This window comes from Castanea sativa, chromosome 1, assembly GCF_040712315.1.
Source record: "Castanea sativa cultivar Marrone di Chiusa Pesio chromosome 1, ASM4071231v1".
NCBI lineage: Eukaryota > Viridiplantae > Streptophyta > Magnoliopsida > Fagales > Fagaceae > Castanea > Castanea sativa.
In genome coordinates this window covers 36,678,404-36,695,714 of record NC_134013.1, presented here as the reverse complement: position 1 = coordinate 36,695,714, position 17,311 = coordinate 36,678,404, and the positions used below count along the sequence as shown (strand labels likewise).

Sequence of the window (17,311 nt, the reverse complement as noted above, 5' to 3'; positions counted from 1 at the left end):
ATTACATTATGTACCTTAATTATGGCCTAGTATTTTTTAGGAAATATTTTTCACTAATAATAATAATAATAATAATGAGCATAAGAGTCCCAAGACTTATAAAAATGCCTATTAGTAGCAAAATCTCACAATAACCATTAGTTGACGTTTTTTATTTTTATTTTTATTTTTTTTGATGGGGACATTTTCCACGTTGATTATGCCCTAAGCGTTCTAGACTTCTAGCTCAGGGAGCTTCAGTGTAATACGGTGTTCGAAGGTCACCATTTAAACACAACTCGATCTTCACTGTGAATATTCCATCACATCACTTTTTATACAAACAAAATCATATTGTTTGTTAAATATTCCGAGCACATAGCACAAGAAAATTCAAGTGACTGACTAGAACGTTTAGAAAATTCCATTAAAAGAACTGAAAAAATTAACTTCATAGTAAATCTTTCAAAAACCCCCTTCGCTCCACTCCACCCATGCGTGTGCGAGTTTGTGAACAATTTTTATGTGGCCCGTTAATACTAGGACCATACGGGCGTAGATATCACTTCTCCGTAAAAAATCATGAATCCCCCACCGTTAAATTTTTCAATGAAAATTCAAGAATGGCCGGCTTATATATATATATATATATATTGAACAGCTAAATTGGGAGTATAGCTCTGAAGGCAGCGGGTTAATTTACACAAAGAATAAAGCCAGCACTAGCAATTGGATCCAAAGTAGCAGTATATAATAACAATATATAACAAAAGAATAAAACGGGAAATTGGCAAAAGACACTAATCTCTTGATCTCTCAAACAATTACACACATTTCTATGCTTTCTAAAAAAATAGAAGAGCTATAGCTAGCATCTCATTAAAAGGAAGTAATATAAGTTTTATACCTGTAGGATGAGTAAATTGAACTCCCCTTGGCATAATTGCATCAACGTCACCGTCCTCCCAGACAAGGGAAAGAACATCATCAAAGTAATCACCCATCACGCTAAGAACAAATAAACAAATTTCCCTATCACTGACGTGCTTCCTTTGGAGTGACATAACTTCTGCTTTCAGTGACATTGGAGTTGGCAAAGACATCTGGTGCAATTTCCCAGCTCCCACTCCTTCTTCCCCAACTTGAGTGGCGAGCATCAGCTCGAATGGTGGGGGCTCGATGATCCGAACCCAAAACAGAATCAGCATCTGAGGTATTATGGGGAGGTCCATTGCTACCTCTGCTGCGTATGTCCTCATCAATTTCATCAATATTACGACGCTGAGAGATCTTCAATAGGTCTTCACCAATCTCTAGATCATCTTCTACCTTCGGACGTGGATCAGCACCTAAATCATCTGCTGATACTCCTTCCCGAGGGGCAGGCGAAGGGGGAGGCCTTTGTGCCTCTTCTTGAACAAAAGCCCGGAAGTTGTTCTTTGAGGGCTTCACCTTTGTACAAAATACCTCACGAAAATTATCCAAACAACCCCCGTCATAAGCATTGATCCTATTGTCAGCTCTGTACCGGAAATTTTCATAGGTCGTCTGAAAAAAGACAAGTTGTATTAATCTAGCTGATAAGGAAAGAAATTCACATGGTAAACAACGCTGGCGATCTTTCATTTTCAGGGGAATAATAATGGTCAAAAAGCTTAAACGCTGTAAAACCCTATGAGCTTTTCCTGTACCATGGCCTACATACAAAGAAGCATGAATAAATACATGAACCTTATACTACACATAACACAGTGACATGGTTATCCTTGAAAAACTAAGAAATGACATGGCAGAGACATGGAATCTAATATAGATATATAACCAAAGTAAGAATTAATGATAGGACCTTTTGACAAAACTTAAAACGCTTCAAAGGATGAGGACCATTATGAAACATTGGGCAAAGGTTAAGAACTAAATGTGTAATTAAACCCTTAAAAAAAACAAATAAATTGCTACAATCAAAAGAATGAAGACAGAAATTTCAGGGACACAATTGCTAACGTTATTTTTTAGATCTTTGTTTGATTGGTCTTGTGTAAGGCTTTACCCATAATAATTCCATTTTCTTTATATAGTAACAAAAATCTAACTCGTAATTTGAAATTATAGATTTGCTATATTTTTGTGCCAAGAACCTTGTAGCTCAACTAGTTAGCACCTCTTGGTGTTTCTCACGGAGAAATCTAGGGTTTAAATTCCCCTCCTCCCCTGTTGTAACTATCTAATTATCAAAAGATTTGCTACACTTTTGTCATTATGACTCCCACTAAGTAATTAAGGCTTCAAGTGCATTATCATGTAAATGAGGTAGTCTTTTCTCCCGATAATAAATTATTACTAATCACCAAAAAAAAAGAAAAAAAGAAAGAGGACCACTACCCATTCACATAAAATACTAAAAAAGAGAAAGTAAAAATTAATAAGGAACAAAGACTGAAGCGACTGCCAAGTAACGTCATCACACTGGACTGAGAGTGAGAGTGCCAACGAGCTTTGAGCAATGCCAATCTGAATAGACAGAGTGCTGGACAGACAATCTAAACGCCAATCTACATGGCTCGAGTTCTGTACTGTCAATTGGGGAGGGAGTAGGGAAAGTGAGATTTGGGACTGAAGACTGAAAAAAGAACTTGATCAATGGTCAATCTAAATTGCAAATTTGAGAGAGTTTGATGGTTTCCTCTCTTTTTTTCCAATTTTTTTGGTCATTGTGTCACATAACCCATCCGATTAAGCCAACTCAATATTAGGAATCTCTCCCACAAGCACCAATTCAGACTTGTCCAAGCTTATTTTCAATCCCAACACTGTCTCAAACTAGAGAAGCACCAAGCAAACAATCAAAAGTTGAACAAGATCAGCATCACAAAGAATCAGAGTATCATCAACAAAGAGAAGATGAGACACAATAAAAGTGTCACGTAACCCATCCTGTTAAGCCAATCCAGAATCAGACCACATGGCAGTGGCTATCCCATTCATATTAAGCCAATCCTAATATAAAACTGGAATTGACAGTAAAACATCAAGCTAGGAGCACAAATATACAAAAAGAGAAGTCAGTAAAAAATAAATAACCACAAATTTACAAAAAGAGAACTGACCTGGTTTGTGCCTATAAGGTACAAATGGAAGCCAGTTAGTCCCCCAACAAACCACAGAGAGATGAAACAATAGGCCATTAGTATCACAGATGCAGGAGATTCTTTCATTGCTCTCCAAACTGTGCCCTGATCATCAACCATCAGAATTTTGATGTACAGAGCTGACATGGCAAAGACGTAGATGCAAAGAAGAGTTGCTGAAGAAACAAACATAAAGAAGTAACGATAGTTGCGCTGCACATAGACACAGGTCAGACATAATATTAATGGCAAGACAAAAGGAACCCAGAAACAGTAACAGGTAAAGTACATATGTCATAACAATTCCATGGTAAACAACATACCAATCCAATGCATTGGCCCACCCAAGGGCAATGGTGGTCAAAACGCTCCACACAATTGTTGCAAATGGAGCAATGGGAGCAACGAGGCGGTCGATATAACATGCAAGTATCACAATACTTCACCCTCACAGGAAGGCCATTGACTAACACTTCTTTTGTTCGAGGGAATTGAAGGCTTGGCGTTTGTCGTCCCCCCCCAACATCAACCGACACTGAAGAGTCATAACGAAACTCTTCCTCTGGTGGATGTGAATTACGTGGAATTATACCCGGATCCCGGGCTGAAGTAAGAAAAAGAAGCACCAAGACCTATCAACATCAACTAAGGGATTAAAATAATGTCAAACCTAGGAGATCAAAATGAGGGAATTACTATAGGAACCCATCCAGAACATATTTCATAACCAACAATAATAATAATAAAATGAAAAACATTTCAGGGGGGGTGAGGCCATCGCTATAACTCTTCAAGCTGTTAAGTTCAATTGGTACATATCTATCTTATTATGAAAAACTTAAACTTGTATGCGTATCCTGTCCCCCCCCCCCCTTTTTTTTTTTCTCTTGGCCTATTTTCTTTTCTTTCTCCCCATAAAAATGCAAGTAGAAGGTTAGAAACCAGTAAAAGATGGTTTCAACCCAACTATTATGCTTACATTCCAAGATATAGGTGGGACCAACATATTTTCTTATTTTTGCATTATAATTTACAGGGAAAACACTTTGCAAGAAAAAAACTAAGGAGAGACGGAACAGATGTAAAAGCTTGAGAAACTTAAATACAATGGCTTATGAAAAACTGTGCATGGTCACCTAACACATATTTCTCACCATTGCAATGCAACCAACCACATGATGCATGTCTACTAAGGGAAGCGCTTGAGATCTCATACTTTGGGTTTGGAATTTAGATGTCAAAAATTGTCTCATAATCCTATTTTAACTTAGTTTGGGTCTTTTTGGTGTGGAAGTAAAGTTTATTTGTACCAAAGAAGCAATTTGATAGTCCTTGTCAAAGGTTGAAAGTTAAGTTAAAGAGTTTGTTTTGTTTGGGTGAGAACATCACTAGGTGTACTGATGTTTTGGGTTAGTGAAAGTGTTAAGTATGTAAGAATTTGGTGTTTGTTTTAGGTGCCTTGGATCCGGATAAATTTGTGTTTGCGATAGGTTTTGAACTTTTGTGACTACAGTTAGTATATTGAGCATGGTTGCAAATCATACTATTGATACTTAAGGTTAGTTGGCATTGCTCATGAATGTAGGCATAGAGCTGGCCAAAACATGTAAACAATGTTTCCTTTTTAAAAAGAAAAAAAGTTAAATTTTGTTGAAAATAAAGAAAATCAATGTACCCCATCCACACGGGGAGTACACTAAGGCAGCTACAAAGCACATAAGAAAATAAACCCAATCATACATAGGGTGGCCATCCAATCATACATAGTACATAAGAAAAAAAAAATTCAAATCCAACAATGTGTTCAACCTCTTCATATATATGTTGGCTGCATTCTCTCCAAATGGTCCACATGATGCATAAAGCAACTGCTCCCCATAAATCAGCACTTTGGTAGAAACCCCACACCCTTTTGGCAATAACCCAGTGAAATTCGAACAAACAAAACACCAGTGACCAAAGATGACATGCAAACTCACAATGAAGGAGCACATGATCTACAAACTCCCACTTTTCTTGTACATGCAACACCACTCTACAATACAAATATTTCTTTTCCAAAGATTACCCATTGTGAGAATCTTACTCTGGCAGCTGTCCACGTGAAAAAAGCTACTCTGTGAACCTTCACCCTCCAAATACTTTTCTAGGGAAAGAAATGTGGAAGACCATTAGAAAGAGCCTAATAATGGGGTTTCACCTAGTAGGTCCAACATAAGTCATCTCATCCCTTCAAGCTTGGAGTACAGAAAAACAAAAAGAATGCAATAGCTCCAACTCCCAATCCTGTTACCTGTATAGGCCTATTGAATATAATATCGCAATGCATATTACCATTATTCCAATGCATTAAACTCCCCCACAGAAGCCACTTTTGTTTGAACAATTTGAAATAATATGGGATAAGCCTCCTTAAGAATCACCTCGCCACACCATGGATCCTGCTGAAAGCAAATACAAATATCACCATCTCCAAACCTAATGGAAGTAGAAAATCTCTCCCAGTCCCATCTGTTACGGTTGTCTCCATAGGCCCACACATTAAGGTCCATTAGTCATCCTGGAAACTCGACCACCCTATTCTATCCCATATTTAGTATCTACTCCTGATCTCCATAGTGTCCTTTTCTGTGGTACAGTGCCAAAGCCACATCCCCATCAAAGCTTGGTTGAAGCATTCAAAGTTTCTAATTCCCTGGCCCTCATATCGAAGGGGTTCGCAAACCATCTTCCAATTAACCAAATGAAACTTAAAACTCCTCTCCTAAACCACTCAAGAGAAAGTCCCATTGTATTTTCTCAAAACCATTAGCAATGCTAACAGTAAGAGGAGATAAAGAAAGAAAATAAGTTGGTAGACTTGTGACTAGTAAGATTAAGGTGTTTCTGCTCCCTTTTGATAGATATATCTTTTTCCAACATGCTAATCTCCTTTCCATCTTCTCCAAGATTGGATTCCATATGTTTAATCTCTTGTTAAAATGAATCCACTTCCACTAACCCCAATTCCAACAAACTGGTATCAAAACTTCTGTTGTTACAACAAATATAATATGTTCTAACTTCTAAAGGGAAGTAACATGTGCTAACCTAATAGATGAACATCTAGGGGAAGCCCTAACCCAAAAATAATGGGATTTGTCATGTAGTCTCAGACAAAAGATTAGGTGCTGGGTAATGATGACAAAAGGATGGATAAATACCAAAGTATATGATCACATGATAATAAGTAGATATTGAGTACCAAGTAAATAAGAGATTAAGACGACTTACAAAGATAGTAAAGACAATTGCTACCACCAGAATTGCATATCCCACATTATTATTTAAAAACTCATGCCGCAGATGCCTCGCAACAAATACACAAAAGATGACAATAGGGACAATAATCAGCAATAATGTAACAAGCAGTGATCTAGCATCTGGCCCAAATATCAACCTCCCACCAAGGATGAATTTCTGCAAAATAAGGGATGATAAAAAAGTGAAATGCAAAATAGACTGAAAGCATAATGCTACAGGATGTTGAGAGAGAGAGAGAGAGACTGAAAAGGAAATATCATTTCTGTTATCACAATTCAATTAAAACCAGTGTCAATATGGTAGACATGGTTTTTTACATAAGAAAAATTTATTAAGAAAGACTACATCATGAGAAAAGGACACGAACAAGCCAAAAATGACATAGTAAAAAAGAATGTAGTAATTCCATTGCCACTTAACCATTTACCATATCATTCAAAGACATACATGGTACAGGTCTTTCCCCCAACCCACCTAAAAGAAAAAAAAAACAAACTCTTGCGTAACCTCTTAGCCTAGCTATTGAAGATTAATCACATATATAATAGGAATGGCAAGATAGAAAAATTGCGAATAGTTATACAAAACTGTTAAAAACAGTAACAAACAATCCAAGCCAGGCTCAAGATGGATCATCAGACATCAAAATTAACCTCATGAAAAAAAGTGCTGCTTGTATGGGTTAGGATCACTTTGCCAGGAACTTAGAACAGTGTACATTTTACGAATTCATGGTTATTTTTTTTTTTTTAATAATAAAAAGGCATAAAACCTTGGGTCAAGAGGAAACCATTTCATAATTTCAAACCCTTTTGGCTTTTAAATGACAGAAGACCAGAAATTCAGAATTCCTTAGAGAAATAAATTACTGGTTCATTTGGATAAAGGAATTTAAAGAGAAGGATTTGGATTTCAATCTTTAGTTTAAATAACTTGAATAGGGTATAAAATAATAATAAATAAATAAACAAAAAAATCTCTTGGTGAAATTTATGGAGGACTTGAGCTTTATTAATATTCGTATTTCAAATAACTACATGTAAGATGTCATTTCAAATCCATCATATCACAAGTGCTTTTGTTTCAGTAAAGTTTCCAAGTTTCACATCACCATGTGTTGTTAAACTTATGTTAAGCAATTTATACTAGTAATTATTCTTTGAATCCCTGGATTTTAAATCCTAAAATCCAAACACAAGCTACAGTAAAAGGACAGGCAATAAATTACTTACAGAGAAAAAAAATTAAAAGATAGACATGGAACATAAATTTTATTAGGAATAGTTATGATATAAAAACTTCTTTCCACCAATTATTGTCACAATCAATTGACTGCTAACACTCGCAACGCTGTGAGAATGCCTCAATCATCATAGTTTAGCAAATCTGCCCAACTAATCATTGATAGTGATTGATATATGTCCCTCCAGAGTCATATCTGATATTTAACCCGCAATTTACTCTACTATTTATATGTACTTTTCCAAATGCATATTATTAATCTATTGGATAGATGATTTTGCAGTGCTGTTAAAAGCTCAAGGTGCACTTGACTGATATGCCTCATGGAACATAAGCACAAAGCAAATGTGCAAAGCAAAGGTGCACAGCTGAATGAAGGCAAATTTTTTAAATGTGATGTGTAATGATTTCCAAAAGAAATGTTCATAATATACAATCAAAATAGTGATTATTTAGCTTATTAGTTGAAATAGTTAGCACATTGTCTAACACAAAGGTCATAGGACCAAAATTCTTGATATCCTGTGTAGGACATTAAATTCTTAAAATCTCTACAAATTGATTTGAACAAAATTATTGATGGACAGGTAAAATAAGATATAAAGATAACAGCGGTTAGTAGTATCATTGTATGAAGGTAAACAGATATATAGCATGTAGAGTAGAGAAAGCTTATTTGCAAGTATAGTCTCCCATACCATAGTAATGTAAAGCAATTAAACAATAAGCTTTTTACACTTTTAAACTCACCCATACATAGCAAAGGGGATAGTTTTATTAACGCACATGGTCAAAGAAAGTCTTGGCAGGTATGTGTTGTAACAATCAGATGGTCATAGATGATAGATTAATCTGCTTTCTTTTGTGTTTCTTCTTCTTTTCTTCGTTCTTTTTTCTTTTTTCTTCTTCTCTTCTTTTTTTTTTTTTTTCCTTTTGCTAGCATTTCATGAGCCTTGGTTTTGGCAGTGTTCATCCCACTTCCCATGTAGATTTTGTTGATTATTTGAACTTTAAGTGTAAATCTGTCTAGAAATTCTATGCATACTGCTTTTATGCATTGATTTCCTCCTCTTCTAATAAAATTGTTGTTTACTTATTTTAAAAAAAAAAAAGATATTATTGGCCATCTTCAAAAGCAAAGGTTGTCTCTTTGATACAATATTATAACTCACATTTACAAGCACCAGAACCCAAAAAAAAAGGACAAAAACTTCTGTTTTGGAAATGGATAAGGAAAACCAGTTGTAAGCAAGGTATACAAAATAAAGCAAACAGTGCAAAATTTAAATTTTAAACCAACCCAGTTGTAGGAGTATATTCATCTTTAATAAAAGCACACAACAGCCAAAAAATGACTGATTTGTAAGAGAACAAAAGGAACCAGAGATAATTTAAACCTTCCATTAGTGGAGATAATCTAACTACCATACCCTTTAGAGCGGCTAAAAAGGCAAGATTATTACTCCTGTCCCCATGCAGAATATCCTTAGGCTATAAAGTTGTCCAGTAGCAGGTCATTCCAATTTTTTTTTTTTTTTGATAAGTAACGAAAATTTTATTAATCAAAGAAAAACAGCCAACCCGAGTACATTGGGAATGTACTATGGGGGCACAAATCAAGAACCAAGATTACAACAATCAAGTAGAATAGGAAGGGAAGAACAAGAAAAATGACAAAAAACCACATTCCAATCAAGGAGTGTGTGTAAAAAAAAAAAAACTTAATCTCTAACATGGAGCGTTCACATCCCTCAAAGATTCTAGCATTTCTTTCACACCAAATACACCATAACAAGCAATGAGGCACAAGTCTCCACAAATCTATGTTTCTATGTCATCCAACCATACCCTGCCAAGACTCAAACAACTCAATAACCTTGTGAGGCATAACCCAATGAACTCCAAACAAACAAAACACCAACAACCACAACTCACAAGCTCTGGGGCAATGAAGAAGAAGATGATCCACGGACTCCCCACAATTCTTACACGTATAGCACCAATCAAGAACTAGCACACGTCATTTGCGAAGGTTATCTGTTGTCAAAATCTTACCTAAGGAAGCAGACCATGAAAAGAAAGCTACCCTAAGAGGGACCTTCGATTGCCATATCATTCTCCAAGGGAAGGATAAGAGGGTAGGAGGGTAGAAAGAAAGATAGAACATGCATCTCAGGAAATCAACAATATCCTAATTTCCATTCTACAAGAGTACAGATACTGAGAACCATGGAAAGCAGAAACTGTTGCTTCCCACCATTAAGAACATTAAATTGCAAGCCATCTAGAGTCCTCACTGGAAATTTTGATCATGCCGAAGTCATATACAGTGTCACATGAATTTAAAATGGTACAAATAAAATTTACGATTAATAATAGAACTCTTGTGAGTCTATAAATTTATCCATTTCATATGATCACTAATAGAAGATTTCATTTTAAAAAAAAAAACTAACACTTTTATGTTTGATGTGGAATCTTTGGCAAAGGAGGAACTGTCAGAATTTTGAACGGGTTGAGCAGCCTTTACATTACAGTAAGCCTGCCTCTTCAGACATATATTTCCCTTATGGGAATGTCTACCCTACTATTTCTCTTTCAGATTTTTTACATTTCTTCTTTGCAAACACTAGTGCATACCGATTTCTAGCTATCCCAAAGTTCAGTTCTCTAGGGGTTCAAGTATACTTCCTGGGTAAACAGGTGCATCACCTTTCTGCTTCATATTTAAATTTTTACCCATCCAGGGAAAACACTATTTATTACTCCTTTACTTTTATTGAAATTCCCATGCCAAAACCTTTATTTATCCCAATTGCTTATACAACAGTAGGGAGTACCAATCACATTCTGACTTCTAGGAAACTTCGATGAGATGGTCATTTAACAAAATATCGTTCAGCAACCCCTGCAAATTAAGGGCATTTTAGTAGTTTGATTGAGTCGAGAAATTTCTAGGAGATCTTATCATAGGTTTTCTTTTCTTTGAGTGCAAGTTAGTCTTCTATTTGTTATTACCTTACTAGGTTGTTAGTTTACAAGTCAAACTAGTGCTGATTAATAAAAATAGTGTTTTTACCATTGAAGCATCTTGGCTTTATTGTTTGTTTTCTTTCTTACTCTTCTCTCTTTTCTACTTCTCTTTTTCATGGTACTCTTCACGAAAACCATTCATACAGCCATGAAAACTATAAATTTCTCACTTTTCCTTCTCCTTACAAATACAACCCCAAGGCAAGCACTTCCAATTACCAATCAAAATCGTAAAACTCCATTTACTTTCTCTATTAAATCACCATTAAAAAAACTCATCACCCAAGCCAAGTTTGAGCCTTAAGCTTTTCTTTAACAACTCTAAATCCTATATCTATAAATCCTCCTAAACCTTAACCTACCACCACAAGCACAGATCAACAAATTCCCCAATTTGTTCTACGTCAATGTCAAAATGCAAATTGTAACATGTGCTGAAGGCTAAAAGATTTGAGGAGAAGGTTAAACAATGGTGGAGCAATTACGATATTCAAGGTAACGTAGTTTCATTTTGGCAAAAAAATTCAAGCTGTTAAAGCAAGATCTGATTAAATGGAATAAAGTTTTTGGTAAGGTTAAGGAAAGCAAATAATTCTTCATTAAATTTATTAATAAATCTGATCAACTGGAGGAGGACAGGTAGCTTTCTGTAGAGGAGAGAAACTACAAAGATTCTACTAAGGTGGAGTTAGAAAAGCTCATTCTAGATGAAGAAAGTAGTTGGAGACAAAAATCAAAAGCAATTTGGCAAAAGGAAGGTGATCGAAATACCAAATTTATTCATCTATAGGCCAATTCACATAGACAACAAGGTAGACCGTAGACAACAATTTCACTTATCTATAAATAGCCATAGTCCCTTGAACACAAAACAACAAGGGCTCAAGGAAGATGCAAATTTAGGTATGACATGATTTGGCTGAAGCAATCACCCTCATCTTTCAGCCTGAAATACAACATCAGAATATCAAAACCACTCAAAAATTCCCAGCACAACTATTAACATGGGAAGCTTTAATGAGCACCACCTCATCTATTCATACAAATCAGAACACTGTGCATCAAATATCAGGTTTACTGTTCCTAAATTAAGAAGGCATGGAGTAATTGAGGACCAATAGAAAGCTGCATGGTAAGATTGCAATTCGCTTCAAGCTACAATGTTCAAACAATAGCAGATACACAAAACTGAAAAAAATAATAATAATAATAATAATAATAACAGTAACAGATTTTCAGGTAAGAAATTGAAAGCTCAAATTAAACTCTGCATCAGAATGGGGGGAACCCAAATTTCACTTGATTAGCTGGGATAAAATGTGCAATCCATTCCGCTGTTTTTTAGATTCCCTTTCTTCTTGTACATAACTTTTTGTTTTCCTTTTGTTGTCTGTAGTCTGTACATATTTTTTTCTGGCTACTTCATTTTTCTAATAAAGTAGTTTTCTCTTAATACAATTTTTCTTGCCTATCAAAATAAATAAATAAACAAGCAAGCCTTATCAAAATGGTAGGCTGCCAGTTAGAAAAGTTAAGAGTCTGTAATGAAGCTTTATTGGGGAAATGGCTTTGGAGATTTGGATTGGAGAGGGAATCATTGCGGAGACAGGTTGTGGAAGTGAAGCATGGTTCTATGGAAGGGGGTTGGTGCACAAAACCTTCCAATGCGCCATATGGGGTGAGCCTTTGGAAGTATATACAACGGGGTTGGGCTAAATTTTCTACATTCATTAAATTTGAGGTGGGAGATGGTACCAGAGTCAAATTTTGGCTGGATGTGTGGTGTGGGGACATGTCTCTTAAGGAGTCTTTTCCAAAACTGTATTGTATTGCTAGCAATAGAGGCGCCTTTGTTGTAGACCACATGAGGCAAAGAAATAATTCGACTTTCTGGGATATGAATTTTATTCGAACTGTTCAGGATTGGGAGTTTGAATCTCTATTGATTTTTTTTGGACACTATACTCTGGTAAGGCGGCTGGTGTTGGCATGGATAAGCTTTGCTGGAAGCCATCTTGTCGGAAGGATTTTGAGGTTCGATCTAATCATAAATCATTAACTCCATCGCAAGGTAACAGATTCTCTTGGAGAAGTATATGGAAGCCGAAAGTCCCATCTAAAGTGCCTTTTTTCATATGGGTGGCTTCCTAGGGGAACCTTCTGACAGTGGAGAATTTGAGAAAGCGTAGGATAATTTTGGTAAGTTGGTGTTGTATGGGTAAGAGGGCCGAGGAGACAGTGAAGCATTTGTTGTTGCACTTTACAATTGGCTAGAGAATTGTGGGATATGGTTTTCATCCTCTTCGGAATTCAGTGGGTGATGCCAAGAAGGGTTGTTGATTTATTACATTGTTGGCAACGCCATTTTGAGCATCATCAGTGCATTGAAATCTGGAAGGCTATTACTCACTGTTTAATGTGGTGTATTTGAAGGGAAAGAAATACAAGAAGGTTTGATGGGAGTGAGCAGAACATGTTGGAGCTAAAAGCTCTTTTTATGAAGACACTTCCTGAGTGGATGACAGCTCCAGGGATGTTTTCCTTTTCTAATTTATATAAGCTCATTGATATCTATGATTTTAAAATGTAGCTTATTATGTTCCTAGTATACATCCAGTGTACTTGCTTTCTTAATTATTAATAAAGTTTTATTATCTATCATTAAACAATTTTTTTTAATTAAAAACATGAAAAAAAAATTGAATGAATAATAATAAATAGGATTGAATCCAACAACACAAGAACTCAATAGTCAACTCAAGTCATAAAGAGTTAGCAGATCTTAGATAAGAACTGCTATGCATAAAATATAACCAATACTCTATACTTCTTCCATTGTACTCTGCCATACACCCATTCCAACTGCTAGAATTGTTGGCTCATCTTAGCCTAACTCTTGTGCCAACCATTCTAGACACAATAGCACAATCCATAGATTCCATACCCTGCAGCTTCATTTTTATTACACCACATACTTCAACAGATTGTAAATTAATGCTGCCAACAAAGAGCTTAAGAAAAAACAAAATCATATACCAATATATTCTAGGTTGTTGGTCTAGTTTCAATGTGTGAACTTCTTGACATCTTTCATAGGCTACTTTAATAGTTATTGAGTCTTAGTATTAAGTTTCCATAGGTTAGAAAATTGTTGGTTCGGTTTTTAAAAAGTTTTACTAAACTAGGGGTAGTTTGGTAATTTCCAGATTTTATGGAATGGGCCTTAATGGGCAGTTCCAAAGGCCCAATGGTGTGGGCACCAGATGCAGGCCACCAATCACACAGTTGGACAATAGAGGCCCACCACCCACTGAGCCTGAGCACGATAAATTGATTAGACCTAATTTAAATTTTCCATAATTATACTTAATGTGATTGATTACTAGCTAATTATTTCATGTAATTGATCATGGGTTATAGCCTTTACTTAAAGGCTCCAGATAAATTTTTTGACAATATGAATTTGATGAATGAAAATTGAAGATGTTTAATTTAGTTTGATGGTCATTCTAGGTCTAGGTGATGAAGCCTAAGGTTGTTCTGTTTTTCCTTTGTTTCTTACTCTTGCAACCCCCATGCTGCATCACCCACGAATATTATTTTTAAGCCCATTTCCTATTTGGTTTATGAGTTATGACAACAACCAAGCCTTTGGTACCATAATTTTGGAATCGGCTATGGGACCTCAAAAAACTATCAGTCCATTTTCTATTTTGTTTAGAAGATCTTAAATACTTTTCTTTGTTAATTAGAAGTCCTAATCTAACAAAAATCAGACAGCTTATTTCAAGCTTTGAAGGTACAATTTTCTTCTGCTACTGAAGTGTGATAGACCCTTAAATATCAAACCCCATTCAATAATCCTTCAAGAACTAATCAAGAATCCCAATTTAGTGCTGATTTAAATCCTACATCAAAATTGGTATCAAAACCACCTAAAGCTTGTGTCCAAAGCACACTAAGCAAACATGAATAGACTCTATGATATGGTAGCTACAATCTAAGTAGGGACCCCAACCCATCAGCCTTAACTGCCACATTGCATGCCATGTATCCTAGCACAGTTCGGTGGTTGAATTCTTGCCCAATAAAAGTTGAAATGACTTTCAGTAGACATACTGTCATTCTAAGTTATAAAATACCTGCCCAAGCCTATTCTAATTTAATATTTTAATATGAAGTAAGAAGTATAACAACCTGTGCAGAAGTAGAAATTTCCTCTAGCATACTTAGCACCAACAAATACAATTGGATAAACAAACAAATTACTTACTTCACTATATGGTTTTCTAATTGAACATCTTTGTAAATGCAAAAAATAAGCAACCATATGTCTTGCTGAGAGACAAAGTAGACATTTTTTAAAAATTGCATCTTCATTAGTTGCAACTCCAGATAACAACTATTTGACTTTAGAATAATAAACATAATACTTAATATATGGCTTCCAATTCATTTCCTCCATTTTTTAACAACCAATCAGAGAGCATATGACATAATTGCATAATTTGACCACAAAACCCCACTTGAGCCCATATCACATTGTATGCAAAATCAACAAAAGAAAATCAGTCAAAAAATAAGTATCTTCAATGATTTTCATGTTCAACAGCCTCTTTCTCCAAACCAACATTAGCAGCTCCAATAGTTTGATAATAATGTGTAACAACAACAAGAAAACCTTAATCCCAAATTTTAGGATCAACTATGGATCCTCAATAGATTAGCCATGGTCAGCCATTTGTATTCTTTTCCATCATTCTATTTTTTCTGGAGTCATACTCAACCACTTCCCTAATTAACATGTCCTTTTTTACGACTTCTACTAATGCTATTTTTTTTTTTGTCTTTTTCTACCTTCTTCCGTTCCCTCGACTAGAATTAACTCATATAACTCACGGGTACATCAATCTCTCTCTTTTGAACATGACCAAACCAACTTTTCATCAAATAGGTGGTCACCTGTAAATTTAAGCAACTTTCCTCATTTTGAATCCTATCTTTCCTTGTGTTTTATATGTCTTAGCATTATCAATCAGCTACACTCATTTTATACGAAAAGGTGAATGAAATATTAAAAATAAAACATTGATGAATTAAAGTTCTTGTCCATTATTACCACAACTAGACTCAAGACCCAGATAGCAAAAACCCCACTCTACTAAGAATAAGACATCGAGTTCATCGTTACATAAATCCAGAAACCCAAAAAAAAAAAAAAAAAAAAAGGGAAATTAAGTCAAAATAACCTAAAAACCTAATTGGCAGACAAATCACAAAATCATTCAAAAACCCACAATTTTTTCAGATTCATTCAAACAAAAGCCCAGCAAATCTAAAGCAAAAATAGAAGCATGCATCAGCTTTTCAAATTGAGAAGTAAAAAAAAAAAAAAATTGTGCTTACATTACTTCCTTTCCAGGCTTCGTAAACGCGCTTTGCCATGAGAGAATCGCACAAAGCTCTGTACTTACTTAGTTACTTTACTTACTTCTAAACTCACGCAGGAACGGTGTCAAAGACTTGGAACTTGTGGCTGTTCATTTCACTCTCATTTGAAGACTCTCTCTCTCACACACACACACAAACCCCAAATGAAAATCCACACTGATTTTTTTATTTTAATTTTGATTTTGGGGCTCACTCACACAGTCACACTACTATTAAGGGTTTTGAAGAGAAAGAGGGGCGTTGATAATAGAAATCTGGTCTGAGTGTGGAATTTTGTTTTGGAAATGTTTTTTTTATTTTTCTCTTTTCTTTTTTCGCGAAAAGTAGTGGGAATGTTTATTAGTATTTGTAAATTGTAGGGGACTTATAATACACCGCGGATATATAGGGAATCGAAATTTCATGGACCAGTTCACTTCTTCTTTTCCTCACGTCACTTTAAACAAAGTAGTGAGATTTTGATTGAATCCGTAAAATTTTCCCCAAATGGTCTAATTTGCCCCGAGTTCACTTTTGTTTTCTTGCCACGTCATCAAAATTGCGGACTTGGCAACATCAGATTGGATCTTGGCTGGTAGCACACTTTTCTTTCTGGGTATATCAGGAGGGGGGGAGGGGAATCAATCAATGAAAGATTTTTGGTCTAAAATAGACCACAGCTCCAAACAAAAACAAAACCTAAAAAATAAAATAAAATAAAAAAAAGCCACCCTTGCTTTTAATTTTAAATTTCCAGGTGGAAAAAGAAAATTAAAAGGCCAGCCTAGCTCGACTGGGACTCTCTGCGGGATTCTTTTGAAAGATACCTCAACTAGGCACTCATTCTACAGGTACAGGTGGTGTTTGCTGCCTGCGCCTGCGTGTAAGCAAGTATTATTCCTTTGTCTATTGTCTATACTACAGTACTACTAGTTTCAATGTTATGTTTTGTATATTAATTAATCACTTCCAGATAGTTCAACCCGTTCATGCTTTGCTAATTGCTAGCAATATGAGGATAAATTTCTATATAAAAAAGAGTAACCCCTTTCTATTTATGACTTCCTCCTAGTCCTAGCTCTTATTAGCTTGTATCTCTTTTACTTTAATAATGCATTTTGCAATTTTAGGAAGGTGTTGTTGTTGGCATCACAATCTTACATGTTATTAATTTAGGCCCATACGATTCAAGTCTT

At 35.4% G+C, this 17,311-nt stretch overlaps 1 protein-coding gene across 1 annotated transcript; it reads right to left on the bottom strand.

The window, feature by feature from the left end:
* Positions 1-654: 654 nt before the first annotated feature.
* LOC142612825 (protein S-acyltransferase 8-like) lies at positions 655-16,491 on the bottom strand. The gene is made up of 5 exons (XM_075784990.1): positions 16,092-16,491; positions 6,381-6,566; positions 3,431-3,739; positions 3,087-3,320; positions 655-1,527 (listed from the first exon to the last, which is right to left on the bottom strand). The coding sequence occupies exons 1-5, from the start codon at positions 16,128-16,130 to the stop codon at positions 1,015-1,017; spliced, it is 1,281 nt and encodes a 426-aa protein (XP_075641105.1). The 5' UTR covers positions 16,131-16,491; the 3' UTR covers positions 655-1,014.
* Positions 16,492-17,311: the final 820 nt, after the last annotated feature.